Source organism: Haliaeetus albicilla, chromosome 19 (genome assembly GCF_947461875.1).
Source record: "Haliaeetus albicilla chromosome 19, bHalAlb1.1, whole genome shotgun sequence".
NCBI lineage: Eukaryota > Metazoa > Chordata > Aves > Accipitriformes > Accipitridae > Haliaeetus > Haliaeetus albicilla.
In genome coordinates, this window is record NC_091501.1 from 21671298 (window position 1) to 21692000 (window position 20703).

At 42.7% G+C, this 20703-nt stretch overlaps 1 protein-coding gene across 1 annotated transcript in view; it reads right to left on the bottom strand.

The window, feature by feature from the left end:
- Positions 1-20115, bottom strand: part of LOC104317169 (ovostatin) — a 33286-nt gene extending 13171 nt beyond the window's left edge. Inside the window, exons 1-22 of the mRNA XM_069806748.1 lie at positions 19901-20115; positions 18228-18411; positions 17389-17545; positions 16457-16509; positions 15954-15974; positions 15018-15186; positions 13706-13790; positions 12877-12994; positions 12094-12214; positions 11756-11865; positions 10563-10721; positions 9544-9771; positions 9271-9328; positions 8085-8230; positions 7541-7690; positions 6731-6901; positions 6007-6139; positions 4566-4653; positions 3619-3847; positions 2898-3024; positions 980-1101; positions 272-323 (exon numbers count right to left, since the gene is read on the bottom strand). Of these exons, the coding sequence (XP_069662849.1) occupies positions 272-323; positions 980-1101; positions 2898-3024; positions 3619-3847; positions 4566-4653; positions 6007-6139; positions 6731-6901; positions 7541-7690; positions 8085-8230; positions 9271-9328; positions 9544-9771; positions 10563-10721; positions 11756-11865; positions 12094-12214; positions 12877-12994; positions 13706-13790; positions 15018-15186; positions 15954-15974; positions 16457-16509; positions 17389-17545; positions 18228-18411; positions 19901-19965 (2746 nt within the window). The 5' untranslated portion in view covers positions 19966-20115. The remainder of the gene's footprint in view (positions 1-271; positions 324-979; positions 1102-2897; positions 3025-3618; positions 3848-4565; positions 4654-6006; positions 6140-6730; positions 6902-7540; positions 7691-8084; positions 8231-9270; positions 9329-9543; positions 9772-10562; positions 10722-11755; positions 11866-12093; positions 12215-12876; positions 12995-13705; positions 13791-15017; positions 15187-15953; positions 15975-16456; positions 16510-17388; positions 17546-18227; positions 18412-19900) is intronic.
- Between the last annotated feature and the right edge of the window lie 588 nt (positions 20116-20703).

A 20703-nucleotide genomic window follows, 5' to 3' on the forward strand; every position in this document is an offset into this window, starting at 1 on the left:
ATTGTTAAAATCATCTTTTTTCCAGAAGTCTTCACCTCATAAGCATTACTGCAGTGACTGTTACTATCTGCAGTCTGGGTAAAGAAAATGCTGCAGAGACTTGCCCAATGAGTCAAAGGTATCTCTGAAAATCCTGAACGGTAGCCCAGCACCTTGACCCTGAGATCCTCTTTCCTCCCCTGGAAGGGTCTCTGGTTTTGTAGGACAAAACCTACAAGCCAGTGAAGTTGTTCCACTGACTCCCTGGAATGAAGGAATGAACTTGCCTTACCTTTCGTACAGACGAGGGAGCTCTGAGTCAATTCCTTTTTAATACCTTCAGGCTGTTTGATTGCAGGGAAGTAGTTGGGAAGAAGAAAAGTATAGAACATCTCCATGAAACCGTGGCAATTTAACAGTGTAAAACAGTGTGTGGATGTGGCTATCCAGACAGTGCAGCCCTTGTACCCACTCCTATCTCCACTAGAATACCTCTTAGTCCATGGTTCCCCCCTCTTTTACCAAACACCCTGTCCAGAGCACCTCCCTTCTTAGAAAGCAGTTATAAAATAGACATTCCCAGCCTCTGAGAGGGACTCTCTCCAGCTAATCCTATGTGGCTGCTGCTTTATGATGCTCAAGTTAAGTCCTTTTCCTTTTATATCTGCCCTCCACCCTCCTCCCCAGTATTAGAGCCACAGGCTAAAGGCACTTATAGGTAAGGTATGGAATCTCCTCCCTTCTGGCTCCATCTCTACTGACATCTGTGCGGTGTCAGGGCATGTATGCTCACGGTCCCAGGAAGGAGACAGTGGCTGAAGGACAGTGGATGCCACTGATCACTGTGTTTTACACCCTCATTTTCACATGGAGAAACCTACTGTATGCAGCTCCATCTGTACCATCTGCCTTACCTCCTCATGCTAACTGCTTCTAACCTACAGCTATAGGAATTGCAGTTTCCACAAAGCAGAAAGCACGTGCAGAGTTCCTACCGTACCTCAACAAGTAGGGTTCGAATCAGGGTGTCCCGGCGAATTGTCTCTTCTTCTGGGGATGTGCTGTTTACAGTACCTCTGCTATTCAGTTTGGCCTCAGCAGTAATTGTGAATTTCACCTCGCCTGGAAAGCCACCCACCAACCCAAGAAAAGAAAGTTATCTTCAATGTCTACAGTTACCCCTGGTTTTCGCTGCCTCTTCTAGGCTGATGGACTGCTGTTGTGGTTTAACCCCAGCTGGCAGCTAAGCACCGCGCAGCTGCTGGCTCGCTCCCCCCCACCCCGTGGGATGGGGGAGGGAATCGGAAAAAAGTAAAACTCATGGATTGTGATAAAGACAGTTTAACAGGACAGAAAGGAAGAAAAAAAAAAAGTCAATAATAATAATAATAAAAGAATTGGAATACACAAAACAAGTGATGCACAATACAATTGCTCACCACTTGCAGACAGATGCCCAGCTAGTCCCCGAGCAGTGATCCGCCCCCCCTCCCGGCCAACTCCCCCCAGTTTATATACTAGACATGATGTAACATGGTGTGGAATATTCCTTTGGCCAGCTGGGGTCAGCTGTCCTGGCTGTGTCCCCTCCCAAGTTCTTGTGCCCCTCCAGCCTTCTTGCTGGTTGGGCATCAGAAGCTGAAAAATCCTTGACTTTAGACTAAACCTTACTTGGCAACAACTGAAAACATCAGTGTGTTATCAACAGTCTTCTCATACCGAACCCAAAACATAACACTATACCAGCTACTAGAAAGAAAATTAACTCTATCCCAGCTGCAGTCAGGACAACTGCTGAGAAATGTATTCTCTCTGAAGGCACAGAAACATATTTCATGAAGGCTCCACGTCTGTCTGCTAGTGGTAAGGAGAGGCTGCCTGGGGCCCTAGCATGAAGAACGAAATAGGGGTGATCCTGGCCAAAAATCTGACAGTACTCACTACCAGTTTCTACCTCTTCTTAGCCTTGTGCTGAGTTTTCTCTGGCCTAGGGCAGTGTTGCAATAGTTATAGCTCCGTTGCTTCTTTCCTTCAGATGGAATTTGTTAACTGAGAAGCAGCCTTGGTGCTGCTGCAGCTCTGAGGAGCAACCCTAAAGTAAGCAGCTTTGCAGGCGTTGCTCACTTCACCCCTGCAATCATTGCAAACTGGAAACCCACAGGACTTTTTTAGTTGGAACAAAATGCATTATTATCAGAGTTACCAGGGTGAGACAGTAGCTTTCTTTTTTTCAGCTCTGCAGTATTATTTCGCTGCATATCCAGTTTTCATCTCAGTATGACTTTGCATCTTTCTCAGTAAGTTTGAAGGAAATCAGTCATACTGACTATAGGGTTTTAGAAACAACCTTTTAAAGAAAAGATCCATCTGTGGTTCATTTTGAGAAGAATCTTTGCTAGTTAAAAGTTTTTTGTACTTCAGCTTTTGGGGCACTTACAGATGCAAGCTGTTGTAACTGCTTTTTAAAAAACGTAATATTGACTTGAAGGCGGTATGAATTAACACAGGTGTAAAATTGGAGAGGAGCAATGTCCTTTTTGCCTGTTGAGAATCCAGTCCAAAATTATTAACAAATTTTATTCTTACTGAATACAGTTGGTTTGGTGCAAAACTGTCAGCTGAAAGATCATAGGCACATGAAATCCTGCCAGTATTTCACACATGATGTGGCAAGTAAAGAGTTCTTCCTAAAATGGACTACCAAAAATCAGAAGAGATAAAACACCAGAACAATTCACTGTTCATTCAGTGTGTCTAAGGGAGCTTTAGCAGATGTCTGATACTAAATTTGTGGAGCAATTAATGGAGCTGTCCAGAAATGCCTGGCTGTGGATTATTGATGCTGCATTGAAGGGCGGGAGTGACAGAGGAGAAAGATCAAACAGGGATATATTAAGGTTATGAAAAGATCAACTTACCGAGTTTGTGGGGGTTAACAGCCCAGATATAGGTTTTTCTTTCATTGGCACACACCCTTGCTGTGTTGCCCTCTGGTGAAAGGATTTCTGCCTTGTAGTCACCTGACTTTGCGAGTATGGCACTGATCTGAGACAAAGAAAGAAGGATCAAGGTTACAAATGAAGAAGACTGCCCCTAAAGTTAGGGGGCAGGGCAAGGGAGACTTGCTGAAGTAGCTATTTGTCATCTGAATCCGTGGGATGGTACCAGGACAGAAGGATGAGGCATTTCTCCAAGGAAGGGCTAACCTGTCTCTTTTCTGCCCACTGTTAGTGTCTGGTTTTGGCAGAAGTATACCAAGGTGTACGTGCTCATTAGTCAAGTCTTCTTAGGAGTTACTGCTACATACAACATACTTGGTATCTATTGTGTTTTGCACAGCACAGTACCCATACCGTCTGCTCAAGTTCCTCCTTCAGGAACAAAAAGAAGAACTAAATTATGTAGGGATAAGGACCAAGTTCTTACCTTCTGTGGACCAGCCACAGTGATCATTGGCCACATTTTCCTAATGCTGTCACACAGGGATGGGTCCAGGGAGAGAGGGTGAGAGAGTAATATGTCAGGCTAAAGCATAAGTTAAACACTTATTTCTGCATTTCTGGTGCGTTATGCAGGAGAATGCTGGGATCTCTGGGAAACAGGCAAACCATACAGGAGGCAAAAGGGAACTTGAGATACCTGGATGCATTCGTTGAGGTAGTTGAAGACATTAGCTATTAAATTAAATTTTTCCCCTCGAATGACAGAGTATGGCAAGGTGAGCTCCACAAAGAATGGTTGGAATGCTGTCAGTGAAACAGGTGAGGAGATGCCAAACCCTGCATCATCCTGCACACAGAAAGCACTGGCTTTCCATTCTGTGATGGTGTCAGGAATGGTGTAAAAGACATTGACCTCTCCCCTGGAACTGAGGAAAATAAGAAAAAAAGAATGAGAAATGATCTTTGGCATTTTCAAGCCAAATTATAGAATAGGCTCCCTGCTTGAGGCAGTACTTCTGTTTTCCTCACTTTCTGCAAGTTACCTCTCTATATTTAAAAAAATCTTATAAAGCTGGAAGTAAAGATGAAGGTGCTGTAAACTACATGTTAAAAAACATTTGGAAGAATACACAGCTTTTAAAATTTAGAAACACCATTTGTTCAAATACCATAATGCCCAAACATACAGATTAGAACAAATAAATTTGGATTAATGTTCTAGAACAGCCCCTGGATGCATCGTTAAGATGGAGATATTATCATTGCAGATGCTGTGATAGTCTGGAAAGAAAAACAAAATAACCTGAGTTTTCTGCTGCTGAATTAAAAATCTGATGAAAAATAACAAGTTTTGGTCCTGCTCTCTCCTAAATAAATGCTTTTATTTTAGCCTTCACCCTTATTCTTTCCACCCATCAGAAGGATGGGGGCAGAGCACAGAACAGATGTCATTCACAGTTCAGGTAGGTTTGACACTGTGTACAAGGTTGGGAGCTCAACGGTCATTGAGCAAGAAGGGAAAAGGAGACCTGCATCTACAAAGCAGACATACGTTCCATGGCTTCTTCTCAAAATTCATTTCAGCAACATGTATCAACTCAAAAATCCACTTGGGAGGTAAGAAGTGAAGGTAAAAATACTCACTCGGTATGAACCAGATCCCAAATCCAGGTCTCAGGGAAGAATTTTCGAACAGTGTCAACACCACGCCCACCAACAAGCCTTGACTCATCTAGAAGATCATGTATGGTTAAGTATAACATTAGAGAGGTCAGTCCAGAAGAATGTGAACTGCTGTCAGACATGCTCAACACCATAAATGAACACTAAGTATTTCATTTGAGCACTTTTCCATTCTTTTTCCGTAAAAAAGGAAAATTCTAAAAGATACAGGGTATGGGAAGAAACAATTTCTTATCTATTCTCTTTTCCCATGGGAAAATACTAGAAAATTTAGCTATTTCACAAGACATTTCACTTCATATTGAAAGGTCTTATCATCCAGTTAGAAAGGCATGTTCCCCATCCTCTACCACTAGCTCTCTTTGATTTGCAAATGGGCAACAGCAGCCAGTATTGTCACCAAAGCTTATAATGCTTTACAAACCTCCCTGAGAACTTAATCATTTTTACCCTGTTTAGTAGTTAAAACTGGAGCTGAATATCCAGTCCATTAGAAAACTACTTTTGTTCATATAGTCAAACTACAGGTCTGATATTAGGAACCAAGGTCCTCTGTCCAGTTTTGCCACAGACTCACTTGTGATATCCAACTACTCATTTAGCATGGAGGTACCTCATATTTCCTAGCTGTATCATGGAAATAACAATACTTTTTTATTTTGCTGGACTTAGAATGGTAGAATCACAGAATCATTGAAAAAATCTAGGTTGAGAGTAACCTCTGGAGTTCTCTAGTCCAATCTCCTTGAAGTAGGGCTAATTTCAAAGTCAGATCATGTTGCTCAAGGGTCTTGTCCAGTTCAGTTTTGAGAATCTGCAGGGTTGGAGATTCCAAAACCTCCTAGAGAACCTCTTCTAGTGTAGCACAACTCTCACAGGGAAGAACTTTTTCCTAGTGTTGAATAGTAATTTCCCTTGTGGCAACCTATGACTGCTACTTTTGCTCTTTTGCTGAGCAATCTGACTTGGAGAGAGATAATCATAACTCTTGCTGATCTACAAAGGCTTTGGAGACTATGTGCTAAGTATGCTAAGTGCTGGGTGAATTCTTGACATTGGGAATTGCCATTATTTTTCTGCATTGGCATTTCCTTTTAAATATTTAATTGAACTGTGATTTGATGAAAGGTTCTAACCTGAAAAACCCTGAAAAACTAATATCAGTTTATGAAAGAAGTAGTATCCCAGTATTCCCTGTCTTTTCTATATGCACCCTCTACCTAAGTGAGAGAGAATTGACTCTACTTCAAGGACTGTCAGAAAGAAATTACTAGGGGCAAACTGGGACACATAGGCCTATTCCCCCCCCAAACCTCAACATGCTGGCTGTTATTTTATACAGGCAACAGTTTTGAAGACCAGGTAGACTGGGACTGGAGATAGAGTATGAACATTCTTTTACCTATGCCATAGCCACTGACATGGGCGACACTATGGTGAAAATAGACAGGGTAATCTTCCATATCTGATCTGTCTTCATTGCACAGAACTGGCTTCCGCAGCACAGAGTTGGTGAAAACCTTCAGGCCCATATCCTGAATGTAAAAGAATCAATCATGTCATGCAGGGCAAGCACTAGCTACCAGTGCATGACACTTCTCCCACCTAGGTTTTCATACTTCATCTCCCTCCTCCCTCCTCACATCCCATCCTTTCAACCCTCAGTGTCACAACTCTTCCCCTCCAACCCCTATGTCTTTTTTACAGAGCAGTGACACTTGGTATTCTGTGAAGAGCAGTAATCATGGGGCTTATGTTAGGGCTTAGGCCACGGGGCCAGTGGGAAGTGGAGGCAAGTGTATCAGGAATCAAGTGGCCCGCATCACCGACTCAGATCTTTACTAGGAATGCCTGAGCTCATGAGCCAAGGCCATGGTCTTGCTTATGAAATGTCTACTGAAGCATGGGCAGGATCCCAGCGAATATATCAAGTAGTGATTTTCAGTATTCCTGAGTAAGAGGTGGGGATAAGAAGGCAGAAACTGGGTGGTCAGAGACTTTAGGCAGTTCCAGGCATCTGCTGCCTTCTCTTAGCAGTAAGAACCACCACCGGAGAAAGTTGAATGCTAATGTGCATGAATTCTTCTGGAATATCTCCCACTTAAAGAACCACACAGAGCACATACCCTGAAAATCCTGTAGACATCACCATCACTACTGACATTCACAGGTTCATAGTACAAGCCACCAAAAAAGGTGGTTTTGACTGGGGTACACTCCTCTGGCTTGTCATCTTCCAGGTTGAGCCCGTTGTAGTAATAGCCATATAAATCACTCACATGAAGTTGGTAGTACACCTGGGAGGTAAGAATGACTAGGGTAAACACAAGGAAGGTCCCAGGCAGGTGCAAAATCACATGTATTCAAAGCTTATGGTGGCCCCTCAGCAATCCTGTAGACTGCGGTGGGTTTGTCTAGTGATGCCTACCTAGAGATGAATAAGCAGTTTAGCTGGTGATACACAAGAAGGACTTGACTCTACCCTCCTCCTTCTGAGCTGCAATGGCTTTGTGGGGTGAACTTGAGCAAAAAGCATGGAGATATACTCCTGAGTTATGCAAATTGGAGACTGGAGTCCAACAAGATACTCGCTGGCATCTACAGCTTTTGTTCTGGGTCCAAGGCCTATTTGAGTCATAAAATGCAATTTTGACATAATCACTCCCCAGGGATGAACTATGCTTTCAAGGATTTACATTAGGCATGTTCTTGGGATGTGTCTTACACCGCCATGCTTTCCAAAAGTAAATGTTCCACTATCAGTTTTTGTTTTTGAAGTGTACAACTGCCATAGACCTTTCTTTAATCACTGAGTTGTCGGTTTCCAAGAGAAAAATAAAAATACAGCCAGCAGCAGAGAGATCACAGGTGGGAATTGGAATGTCATTCTGGATATCCCTAGGTCAAAAGAACACAGCACTGGGGATGTGGCTTACGCTCTCAGCAGATAACTCTCGTGCAGGGTGAAGAAGAAGGATGCTCTGATCTACAGCTCGCAGGGCACAGTAGGAGTTGGCAGCAGCTTCAAGGCGGAGACTGACTTTAGAGCCTGGGAGACCCTGCTTCTCAGAGAACTTGAGCTGGAGCTGGAAATGAATAAATCCAAGACAACCACACAGAAATTAGGAGAATCAGCTTGGCACATATATCTAAAAATCACCTTTTACCAGCATTTCTCTGTTCTCAGTGGGGTGAAGCTCCTACTGCTAGATGGTCTTTTGAATCACTGCTCTGTAAAAATTCCCCATCTCTATATTCCCCATGTCACCATCCTCTGCCCACTCATGTCAGAACTCAGTCCGAGTCTGAGCATACGGGTCAATTCCAAGGACAGCTCCTCATGTTCCCAGGCACGTCTGTACCTTTTCGATTCCTAAAGCCCATCCCGAGTGCAGGGCTCTTGATGAAGTAATTCCCTAACTGTTCTCTCAGCAAAGAACTGGCTGATATAGCCCTTAATAGGTAAGCAAAGGTTTTCACCTTGTTTTTGAAGCATACATCGCTGCGTATCCAAGAGCTGTCAGCCACTATCTCCCCATGAGGATGCACCGTGTAGAGCAACAGTCTGGCACTGGGGGCAAGCTTCTCAGTGACAGTCAGCGTGATGGCGAATGTACCTCTGGGAGCTGTGGAAAGAACATGGAGTGGGAGAAGAAGCCAACAAAAGAGATTAGACAAACCTCTGCTTTGGTGGAAGGGCCACATATTTATCCATAACCTACCAGTACCTTTAAAAAACAGGGAAGCTGGATATTGGAAGATTCATCTCAGCTCCCATCAGCAAGACAACAGATACAAACCGGAGGATGCTGAGAGCAGGGTGCTTTGTAGAGAGGGCAAACTGAGCTGAGTAAAAGTTGGACAGGGAAATCTGTGCATGATTGCTACGAGAGGAGCACAACATTGCCTTTGGGTCTCAAACCTAGAACCTCCTACACCAGAGGAGATAGGCCAGTCTCCTGAGCTAAGGGAGAGCTCTCTTAACACTAAGAAATATGAAGTTCTTATCTACATGGGTGACAACTACTAGAGCAGGGGCAGGAAATTAAGCTTAAGACCAAAGATGGCAAATACTAAACAACAAGTCCCATATGTGTAGTGAGGCTTACTTAAGCCACCTACTGAAGACGGGAAATAGACCAGGTTCTGCAAGAAAAGATATTTTTAACAATGAAAGAACAAAGTTCAATTTGCTCTGATTGGTAGGATCATTGTCATTTGTGGGTATTTGGAGAGTTCTGAAAGTGCAATGAATTCCAGGTAGTTAACTGCTAAATATCCCTGTCAAATAGGACACCTATTATTTCAAATTTTAAAAAGTTTTAGTCTTCTAATTGGTGAAAACTAGGATGTCACAGAATAACTGTGAAACTGTAAATACTCCTTGGAAAGAAATAAAACAGAAGGTTACATTCCTTGTGTTCAGTCATGACAAAGTTTTCATCTTTCAACTAATAAGATGAGTTTGATTATGATATGGGGGATTGGCTAGATGCTGCAGCAAAAGCAAATGATACTGTGAGTGGTGACAGGTCATGGGGTTTAAGAACTAGTACCTGATTTAGCTGCAGTTCTCTGCTTTCATCCCTTCTTACAAAACTTCCTAGTGCTCTCGTGCTCAGAACGATGCTCTGAAGTATCAGTAGTAATACGGTCTAGAACTTACCACCAGAGATGCTGACTTGCTTCTGGCCACTGAGAATAATTTTTCCTTTTGTCATCACCTGAGCATAGAAAAAACTCATGAGACAGGATCAAAAGCACCTCCTCCCTTCCCCCATGAAATCATTGATTTTGAGTAGTGTTCTGAGAGGCTTCAAAGGCCGTCAAATTGAGCTGTGATCTGTAACCACCCTCTGGTCTGGAGATTTCTGCCTTATATAGTGTTCAAGAGAAGGAGAAAACAAAGACATGATTTGGGAGCCAAGGTAGCACTTACCACATAGTAGAAGTTTGTCTGATTGGCATTCCTGTAGCCGTCTCTGTTCAAGACATAGTGAACATTGATCATTTGCTGCTGGCCACAACTGAGCTTCTCCCTCACTGGCTCAATTTTCACAAAGCTGTTGGTCCGTGAGTAGAAACGCCAGACAAGGAATAAGGCTTGGTGCTCATTATCATTCCTCCAGATGAAGAAGTCTGCACAGTCATCTGGTGCCTGCCTGACCTATGAAGTAGAAGAGTCATACATGGGGAATCAACAAAGTGGAAAATTAAAAAATGGCAGGCAGATGAGAGGCAAAGGCATCTTTCCTCTAAAATATTCTGTTGGGAAGCTGATTTTGTGGGGCTGTTTAAGCCAAGAGCAAGAGCTGGTGTGATAAATTTGTGCTTTACCAGCCCAGAGCAGGTGGCCTTCTGGACACCTTAATGTATGCAGACACCTATGGCACGTTGCAGTAGGGAGGGGATTTCAGATCCTTGCAGGCTTGGAACAGGCTCTATAAACTGCTAGGACTTATTGTGGGTTAGAATGGCATTGTTCTCAAACAGCCTTCTTTTTCACAGCTCTTCCCATCACACCAGAGAAAAGGCATGACAACATGAGAAGACTGTGTAATGGTAACAGGCAGGAGTCTCTGCCAGCAGAAATGCAGGGAAGCAGGGAAAGAGGCTGCCGTGCATCCAGGCTGTGTGGGGAAGGCAAGGCAGACTGCAAGGAAGGTTCCTCTAGCGCACAGAATAAAGAGAAGGACGATGGCTGCAGGAGGGGCTTCTGAGCAGAGGGAAAAGCAGGGAGGTGTTGAAGATCACTGCAGCCCAAACACTCCTGGGATGCAGTCTGCCGCTTCTCATGCACTGGTGTTTACTCGTACTAGTTTCACACAGGTTGCAGGTGTTGGTGGAGTGACCGCCTACTTTCCTCATCTGAAACAATCCTGCCAGCACCCCCTGATTCCTTCTAAACCCTCTCTCCAATGAAGTATTTTTTTCAGGAATTAGACTGTATTTACTTACGGTCAACTTAAAACTGGGATCAAAGATGTTGGACGTGTCGATGGAAAAAGCAGCAGTGCCGTTCTTGTCAGTGGTATAGTTGGCCAGATAGTTTTCATTGAGGTCCAGCAGGACAGTCCTATCAGCAACAGGCTTGCCATCCATATTTGTCACAGTGATCTGACACATAGAATACCCAAGGGATTCAGAAAAAAAAAGAAAAAAAAAAGGGAAATGCTCTGCTCACCAGAGGACTCTCACTTAAGCACTGAGGACAATTGCAGGGAGTAGAAATCAAGAGTGAAATGTATTTAAGAGGCAAATGCTCCTCAATATTTTGAAGGAGCAGGAGTTCTGTGACAGGCAAAGACAGGCAATTCCCATCAGTGCAAGGACAAACTATGTGTCACAGAGGGAGAAGGAATTGCTTATATACATGATCTCGTATAAAAGATTATTTTAATGATAAGTCCTCTGTTTCTCAGTGACCATTAGTTCAGTGGGCCATCACATAAGTTAAAGACTACTAAGTGAGAGATGATGGTTTAAATTCTTACCTCATGCTCTCCCTTCCTGAGCAAATAGAAACAGAGGGACTCCAGAGCACATACTCTTTGGAGAGCACTGATTAACAAACCTAAAGCAATCAGATGACTTCACAGTGACAGGTGACTTGTGGAGCTCAGTACCACCTCCCATCTCCAAGGCACCTGTGCACAGCCTCTGCCCCCATTGCACATCAGGATGATGCTGTACAGCTCATCCTCCTTTCTGTGCCTGGGTTTATCCTGCATGTGCAGGTTGCTAAGAAGTTGGAATGTGCTCCAACACCTATACTGCTTTAAGGAAACATCCCTGGGACTGCATGATGCAACACAGGGTAAATTCTACCTTCAGTTTAGGCACAGCTGTTGCTGAAATAGTTTCTTGCAGACTCTTTCCCACTCATATGACCTTTCACTTACCCACCTTTTAGGCATTTTCTAACTATGGCAGAAGAGAGACCCTGACACTCCAGGTATGATATGATTTTCTTATTTTCTCTAGGAGCATCTAACGTAATGAGACAACTATACAACAGTCACTGTTATGCAGCATTACCACCAGAAGTTGTCAGCACAGAGTTAGGGGACAGCCATAAATGGGGCAACACAGAAATCATCATGCTGCACCTCAGGGAGTTTTGATCTAAATGTATCCTCTCAGGTACCCACCTCACCATAGTAAGGAATTCCCCTCTTGTAATAGAGATCCATATTCTTGAACATCACTCTGTCCTTTTCTTCATTGACTGCAACATAGTCGTAGCCTTTCATCTGGATACCTGTGAGACACACCCAGCGTAAAGGGGAGGAAACAGAAATCAGACGTGGGCAGAAAACTGTTTCTTTTGAAAAGCTATATGGAGGAGTGATGCTCTGGAGGGAGAGCTGCACGAAGAAAATGGTGATTGTTGGTTGTTTGCTGCACAGCTCAGGATCCAGGAGATTCATCTCAGAAAGTACCACCTAGTAGCTTTAATCAGCTACTCCCAACCTCCACCTGGTGTTACCTGTCCCATTTTCAGTGACAGTGCTTTCTACGTTGAGGCTGGTATACATCCTGGCATAGCTGCGGTAGAGCTGGAATCTTTTGATGGAGATGACAGTGCTGAGGCAGCCATCCTTCCCCAGCTGAAAAAGGAGCACAAAGGGGAAAGACCATTTTCTCAAGGTTTTGAAAATTGTTCCTGAATCTGTATTAGTGGGTCTCTGAAGAGCTTCATTGTCTTTGGTCACATCTTCTTCAGCTCTTCCTTCCTACCCGCTCCCCTCCTACCTTACACTTCTCACTCCCTGGCTCCCTTTCCAGCTCATTGTTTCAGTACCATTTACCCTTGCACCTGGAAACTTCACTCCTCATTCCCCCTACTCCTCTCTATGCTCATGCTCCTTCTTAAACCCATCTTGCATGATGCCTGAGCTCTGACCTAGTGGAGAAATTAATCATTAGTTTAACATTAAGTGTCCTCAGAGACTCCCAGTAGAGGTCTGCTGATTAGATTTGGTAAGAACACAGCTCCAGTGTTTTAGGAATGATCACAAATTTATAGTTTCATAAGCTTTCCTCCCTCCTACTGACTCTTTCTGAGGGAAAAATCAAAGTCTGCTAATGAGGTCATTGCTAAAAACTACCTTCATGGTATTTCAGCATTGCCTGTGAGATAGTAAGAAAAACCATGCCTCTAGGATTGTCTCTCTAGTGTTCCCCAGGAAATGAATGAGGCCATTAAACACTGTGCTATATGCTAGGTAGTAAAGCAGATTGGGAAGAAAGGCCTTGCCCTGTATCATACCCGTCCAGTGACAGCTTCACAGGTTTCTTTCCCATTTTGCTCACATCGTGGACGATAAAAGCGCTGCTGACACAAATTGATTTGGGCATTCCCTTGCACTGGTTGGCCATAAGTGTACCTAGGAGAGCAAGAGACACAAGAATCACATCATGCGGACTTAGCATGAAACCTGCAAAGATTGCACAGCAATGCAGACTCTAAAACCCTCAGGAGTGCCCAGAGGACAGACAGAAGAGCATCTGGGAATTCGGTCCAGTTAGCCCTAGCAGAGTTCCCTTCAACTGTTTTTAGGCTGTTTCTGGCATCTTGTTAAAAAAGCCTGCTTTACCATTGTCTTGGTGTAGTCATTCTTCAAGGTCTGAAACTGGAAAGTGGTGCTGGACTCAGGGTTGAGGTATCATCCCCTGCTGCTTGCTTTTTCTCATTCATGTCATAAGCAAAGAAGGACGTTTTGGACAAAGATCCCTATACACCCCTCTAGCTCATGCCACCCTGCCTTTTGGCCGTGTCACAGCCAGTGATATTAATGATAGACTCTTCTTCTGTACTATTTCTCTCCTTTTCTGTAGTAATAAAAAACAATAGCTAGCGAGTATGTACCACTTGATATCTTCAAACTGTTGGACACACACAAACTCTCCTAGTTCTAATTCTGCTATGTAGCAGGAGGAGATTTATCATATTCCATGTCATGGAAGTCATAGCTAAAGGAATTGCTCTAACCCATACTCTGAATCAGCAGCAGGGTGCCTGCTTCCCAGCACGGCACACCATCCTCTATCCTGTGTTTCTTGTGCACAAACGTGTTGTTCTCAGCTGTAATACTTACGAAGCACAAACGTTCACCCTGACTTCTTCATCAAAGAAAGAAATCCTCTTCGGCACACTGGTTGTTACTTCAAATTTTGGCAGCACTGAGAATGCAATGTGAATATGACTGATCAGCAGTTGCATACCATAGACAGGTGTGTGTGTGTAAGACAGTAAAAAAACAATTGGCAAAGGCATTTTCACCAACAAGGGAGAGGAAATGGTTCAAAGAAAAGTCTACCTAGGAGCTGGTTGTAGGATATTATCAGAGAAAAAAAATAAACTTTAGTGGTAAGGTGAATAACTTCTTTAAAATGCAATAATAATCATACTAATAATGATAATAGCCTCAATAAGAACTGTGATAAATCACTTTAATTGGCTGTACATTTTCTTCAAGAGAAAGGTGGCAGTAATGTTGATGTCTCAAACTAGTTAAGCCCTGGAGAACAGAAGTTATTATGCAATCCAGCCCCATTGAAGAAGAAAGGCAACAGATTAAGTGAAATAGTAAAATAAAACAGGTCACTGTCACTCTTTCTTTTCAGCTTATCTTTTGTCCCAGGTCACCAGCAATAATGACAACATAGCTGGAAAAGGCCTTTTTCTCATGCACCTGTAAACAGGAGACTGGAAGGTATGAAAGAGCTCTGTAGGGTAAGCAGGAAAGGTGCTTTACTGCCGTTACAAAAAACCCAAACAACTGAGAGTTGTCCAAGGTTTCTTTGGGAACTACTAAGGAAAACCTGCCACTATAAGATGAGAAAACTTGTAAAATTCAAATGAACTTAGCAGCTCCCTTGATATGTTCTATTCCAAAGAGTAAGCAGATCACTGTGAGGGCTTTGGCACCTCTGCTACCCACTGTTTTCCATCTTGCACTTCCACTAGCTATCCAGCCTTCCCCAGTAACAATCCAGTACCTGTCATTTAAGCTGTTTGATAATATCTTCAGATTTCTACTGCATATTTTAGCCTAGTGATGACCTCCACAAAACAGAACAGGCCTGACAAATTCATTTTCCCCTGAACAGATAGGGAGTGTAAGGCCTGACTGATAGGATGTGGATCCCAAAGTCACGCAGCGACTTTGTGCCAAGCCCAGGAAAGAATTAGACTCCTAATTTAATTCCTGAAAAATGCTGCCTTTCTCAGCATTTCTTTTTTCCCTTCTTGCCTTCCCTTTCTCCACCCAGCCCTCTCCAAGTCTTTCCTTCTCAGGCATGAAGTGGAGAATTCAAAGCACTTAAACTCTGCACTAGCAGCTCCTATCTGACTCAGGCAGAGCCAGCCTCAGTGCTCGTGCAGGGCAGTTCACAGCCTTTGCTTACCATATTCCTCCACCGTGAAGAACTGGTACTCTTTTTCACCTGACTTCTTCTCCACAGTGATGTGGTAGGACCCCAGAATAGGCTCTGAGATTAGTGGAAAGGAGAGCTGGACAATTCCATGCTTAGATGTTACCTCCAACCACTGGAAGATTTTGTTTTGCTCTGGATCCTGCAGAGTGGGAGAAAGAGATGTACCAAAACCTTTACCACCCTGTTTCTTGTCTTCTTGCCTTCTTTCCAAGTTTTGTATCTTGGCATATTGGCTAAGTGTATCACAGATTGAATGTGAGTTTGGGCTGATGACGTGTGCTCTGACTTCCCATTAATTTTCCAAATCTGTGGATTAAACAAGCCTAAATTTATGTTTAACTGGAAATTAGCTACACTGCCAGATGATCTCAGATCATCCAGGAATAGTACCTGATTGAAACTCATGTTGCTTATCTGTAGCTCTTCTAGCATGTCTTTCTGACTCAACTCCTTCTGTAAAATGGGAATATTATGCTGGCCTCCTTCAGGAAGTGTTTTGAGATCTAGTGGTATGAAATGTGGTAGAAGACCGATTCATTGTTAGCCTGTCCCTCAGCAGAACATGATGTTTCAGGAAGTTACTATTCTTATGCCTGTATGAGAATGAGGCTATTTCACTAACCCATTTACTGTAGTCCTACCAAAGTAAGGCTACACTGAACACTCTGAATCCTAACTAAAGATGCAGCAACAACCCCATGCCATCTCTGACTCACATCTCCAGTTCTGCTGATTTCTTCTCCTCTAATGTTTGATAACGAGTACTGCCACCGTTCAACCTCAAGTTCATTGGCTTTGGACAGTGTGCTCTGGATGAGTCTCCCTCAGCTATTGACACTATGGGGAATGATGAAGCATAGTCTTTCCAAAGCAACTTGTGTTTTAATGACATGTTACATCTCTTACCTCAATGATGATTCGGGGATACTGGAGGAGGAAAAAAAGAGAAAGAAAAAAAAAAATCAAAACATCAAGAAATTAGCTGTGGAGCTTGAGAAATACTATAACATAAAGAAGGCTGTGAAAAGCTTCCCCTGGATACAGAAGACTGGGCCAAGGAATCAATTTGAAACTCATGTCTGTAATAGAGTTAATTTTAAGAGGATAACCTGTTTGTGAATTTATCTTTTCTACAAAAACATCCAGTCTTTTTCTACATATCTGGGGCAGGTGAAGTGACTACAAAATCTGAGTGCTGTGATTGATTTCCAGGAGTGCTTTCAGACGCTTTGCCCTCTATAAAGGCAGGGAAAAGATGGAATGTGAAGCTAAAGAGTTATGGCAGTTCTCAAAGAAACATCAGGAGGCCTATCCCAAGCCCTTTTTATTGAATTTCTAATTGAGAGTGTCTCTGTGAACAGGTACTTCAGGAGGGTGCTTGAAAAATCTTGACTATCACTCATACTTACTGTCTCCTGAACAGGTCTGAACTGGGTGTCCAAAGTCACCACACGAAACATCACTGAAAAAGACGTAGGACAAAAAAGGATCATTTACTTAGCGGTGGTGAGTCACTTTCAACATACAAATGAAACAAAGTTTGCCCAGGCTTTTAGGGAGAACTAAAGAGTCCACAGAGAACTAGAAAGGACTTGATTATCTTAGCCAGTGAAAAAGAAAACTAAAATAAACTTGTCAGCTGAAATATCTTCAATTCTGACCCACTGGGACTAAAGTAACCTCTATAGTAAATACAAATACTCTTTACTGCCTTCAGTTCTTCTTGAAGGACTCAGTTCTTTGGAGCATTTCCTAAAAAACTGTTTATAAAAACCAATTCAATGCAAAAATCGAAGAGAAGGAAGCATTTGTCCTTATTCCAAGTGCAAACCCTGTGCAGCACTGAAGTATAATTATACTAAAGAGACAGCTAACTATACCACAGCTAGTACTGTCATTTAAATATCATGATGGAATCAGAGCTGTGATTTACATTAGCAGTTAAGTAGAAAGAGCTTTTGACAGGAAATTACATGCTTAATTTATTTTTGTATGAATTTCATTAATTCCAGGCTTAACCTATTATTTTCTATATTTTTAAGGACATTTTTAATGTGACTGACCTCAGCAAACCTGGCAGAACTCAAGATCCTGTAAATGCAATTAACTCAGTAAAAACACATGAACTCTACTCATTTGTTGCCATTTTGTGAATCACTTCTATTTTTCACTGACTTTTGATGAGCCCAACCTCAGATGACAATTATACACTATCTGAAGGATTGCTCATGGTCGTTGCAGTCCATGGTCTTTTATTCCATAAGAGGAAGTCCTTGTCATTCTAGACCCACCCTTGCCCTCAGTTTCCCAGGTCACTAGCTGACTCAAACTCCTCAGCCACCTTTTTGCCCTGGTTTGTAGATGGGTTTGTCCGTCTGGATGAAGACGGTATTATCCACATTCTGAATCGCCACTGATCTTCTCTCAGCTAAGTCAACTCTGGTGCCTTTGGCAGAGAAGGAAATGAATGCTAGGGGGTCAGAAGTAGCAGGAGGAACCTGGAGAGAAACAAAAACCCAGAGGAAAAGTGGTAAATGAGATATGTTGAGGTCCTCTGATGCACAGGGCTGTTAAGATACTGTCAAGTGAGTCATAAATATCTTGTGCAAAGTCATGAGAAGCCCCATTTTGCCAGTGAGATAGTCTCTGGGAATTTCTGCTGTGGAAATCCCATAATCTGTTCACCAGGTACTAAGGATTTAAGCTATGCTCTGTCCTATGCACTTCCCCGTCTCATGTAGCTACCTGCCTATATGCAGGTTGCCCCAGGCATATCGTTCAATTCTGAAGTGTTTTCTCCTGCTGCATTCTGGAAGACCTAACCTTGGGACTTGCTTGTCATATCTGTCCAGATCTTGCAGAGTCACAGGAAAGGGAATGAGCATGTCCCAGCTGGGTTCTCCAGCTTGGCAATTATAACAGTCCCATAGGGCGCATGCACCTGTGATGGCAATCAAAAGCTTTTTTCTATTCACTCTGTGAATGGAGATGGAAAGCCTTTCTCCAGATTCCCCCTACAACCCATATGTCTATATTGTCAGCCTTTCCAGCACGTTATCTTTTTTCGTCCTATTCTCTGGCCACACTCTTCATCTTCTTGCCCTCACTGACAAGAAGAGTTGCACTCAGAAGTAATTCCAGCTTCTACACCCTCTCTAGTAGTCTCAAAAGAGAAAATACCTTGAACTCGCAGCACTTGAAGAAATCATTCTTTGTGATGGATTCCTCAAAGAGAGTCCTCTGGATACTGCCATATTCCAGGACGATGCTCAGGGACAGAGGCTCACTGAGGTTGTGAAACTGCACACAAGCGGTCTGTGGAGAGTCGCTCCGTACTACTGTTGGGACCAGCAGCACATACTGACTGTAAGAAGGCAAGACCAGATCAGACAGTTCAGTCATGGAGGAAAGTCAGAGCAAAGAGGAGAGGAAAATACCACAGAAATGCCATACATGTGAAGGAAGCCATGGTCCAAAGCTTGCTCGAACCAGTGGAAAGATTTCCATTTCTTTCAATGAATTTTGAATAATATGCTAAGAAAGTACAGATGACAATTTTTTTTTGTCCCTCACAGTTCTTTCTGAGCTGAAAGACTGGCAACATTCTATGCAGTCTTTTGCCCAGCATAATACTGCATCTTTCCATTCCAGGTATTTACACAGCATTTACATTTACATTTGATATGAATGACAAAAATACTAGTTAACGGTTGCAACAAATTTTTAATTTATTTTTATCTGGATATCTCTCCCTCCAAATAAGAACTGACCTATCATAGGTCAATCAGCATAATGCACAAGAAATGATCCTGCTTTTCAATTTTGCAGAATATTCCAAGGAACGCTCAATCTAACCTGCATGCTATATTCTGTTTCCATGCTTCTCTCTCCCTGCATTGCTTCCTTTGCTTCTTTCTTCCATTGGGCTTTTTTAGTTATACTGCTCTCTATAATTAGGGCAGCCTTCCTTCCCCAAATTCTTCCTCTGAAAAACATTCCTTCAGATTTGCTATATTTGGCTAAGGTTCTGTTGCTGGCTGCCAGTTCTCTGCTGCCCAAACTAGTCTTTCCAAATAATATATGACAGAATTTATGAGTTGGTTCTGCAGCACAACATGAATCGCACAATCTTTTCTTGGTAATCTGAGCCTTTCCCTTTTTTTCTCCCACAGTTTTGCTTGCTTATATTTGTTATTTTCACTTGCCCAGTTCAGACTGCATGATATTCAAAGACCAAAAAGTAAAATTATTAAAACCAACAATGTATCTAAGAAAGCTAAACCTTCTGACTTTCACAGTGTTTTCCTTTAGAACTTTTGAGAAGGGGATTTAAGCTCCAATCTTGGTGTATTGTGGCTGAAATCTTCTGTTTGTATAAAGCCATGGACATTAACAGTGCTGTATAAGCTGTGACAGCACAGCCAGTGTAATACTAATACTTATACTCATACTCATACTAATATTAGTATTGCCATTCAGCATAGTCCCTACTACCAGCCATTATCCACCCCCCTCATACACCATGCCTCTCTTTTGCTGCTGATGCATATCAGTCCTGATTATTAGTATTACTTGCTAGTCTAGTCTTGAATCTCCACCCCGCTTTACCCATGCACTTCAGACTTCATCTACTCCAGTTCTAGGTTTCTGTCATTCACATCAGATTTCATAGCAGTTTTATGATGGAGCGCATCATTCTAAATCATCCTTCAATGTCATCTACTTCAGACACATTTCAGAACCTAGGTCTCAGACATCCAGTTTATTATATAGCAGTGTCCCAGAAGAAATAAAGTGGTGGGAAATATAATAAAATATGTTATCATAAAAACACAGATTGTATGATCTCTTACGGTTCAGAAGATACTGTGGCAATCCAGTTCAAGGACAGAATACTCAGCAGAATCCTTGACCACATCTCTGTCTGTGAAGAAGAAAGAAGAGAGACTGATCTCAAGTGGACAGCCTGGCTTCTGGCTTTTAAACTGGCCTGAGATGGTGCTCCTCCTCCACAGCTTCAATCATACTCTAACAAAAGATATCTACATAAAATTTGCATAGGTTCATCTTCCTCACTGCTGTCTGTTCTCACACTCCTTGAACTCTCAAACAATAGCTTAAGAAAGCTCTCATATTTCACATAGCTTTGTGAGGTATTGCAAGACAAACCGGTTCCTGCCCATCTGAATGTTTTATTGAAACCTACCTCTCTGATTATTGTGTCATTGGCTGAAGGTTCCTTAATGTTTCAACCTATTAGTGTTTGCCACCGCTTAAGTATTTCCTTGTTCTGTGAAGATCTCCTGTAGATACATCTCACAAACCAGAAGTAATCATAATACAGTGCTGTTGTATGCCTGCACAAGGGCCTGGGCAGTAATAAGACAGCCTCAGACTATAGCTGCATTCAGTATGGCACAGAAGGAAACTCCTAATCGTAATCTGGATTTCTTACTGCGCACAGCAACATTCAGCAAGGAATGGTGGCTAGGTGTCTACCATTTTTGCCAGTGGTCAGGACAAGCGTATCTCTAGGGAAAGGCATCTGATAGCATTACTTCATTTGTTCACTCATCTGTCTGTCAGTCCACTTTTCCCCCCTATCCTTGCTCCCCCCATCAAGCAACTTGTAAGCCTGTTGGTGAATTTTCAGTAA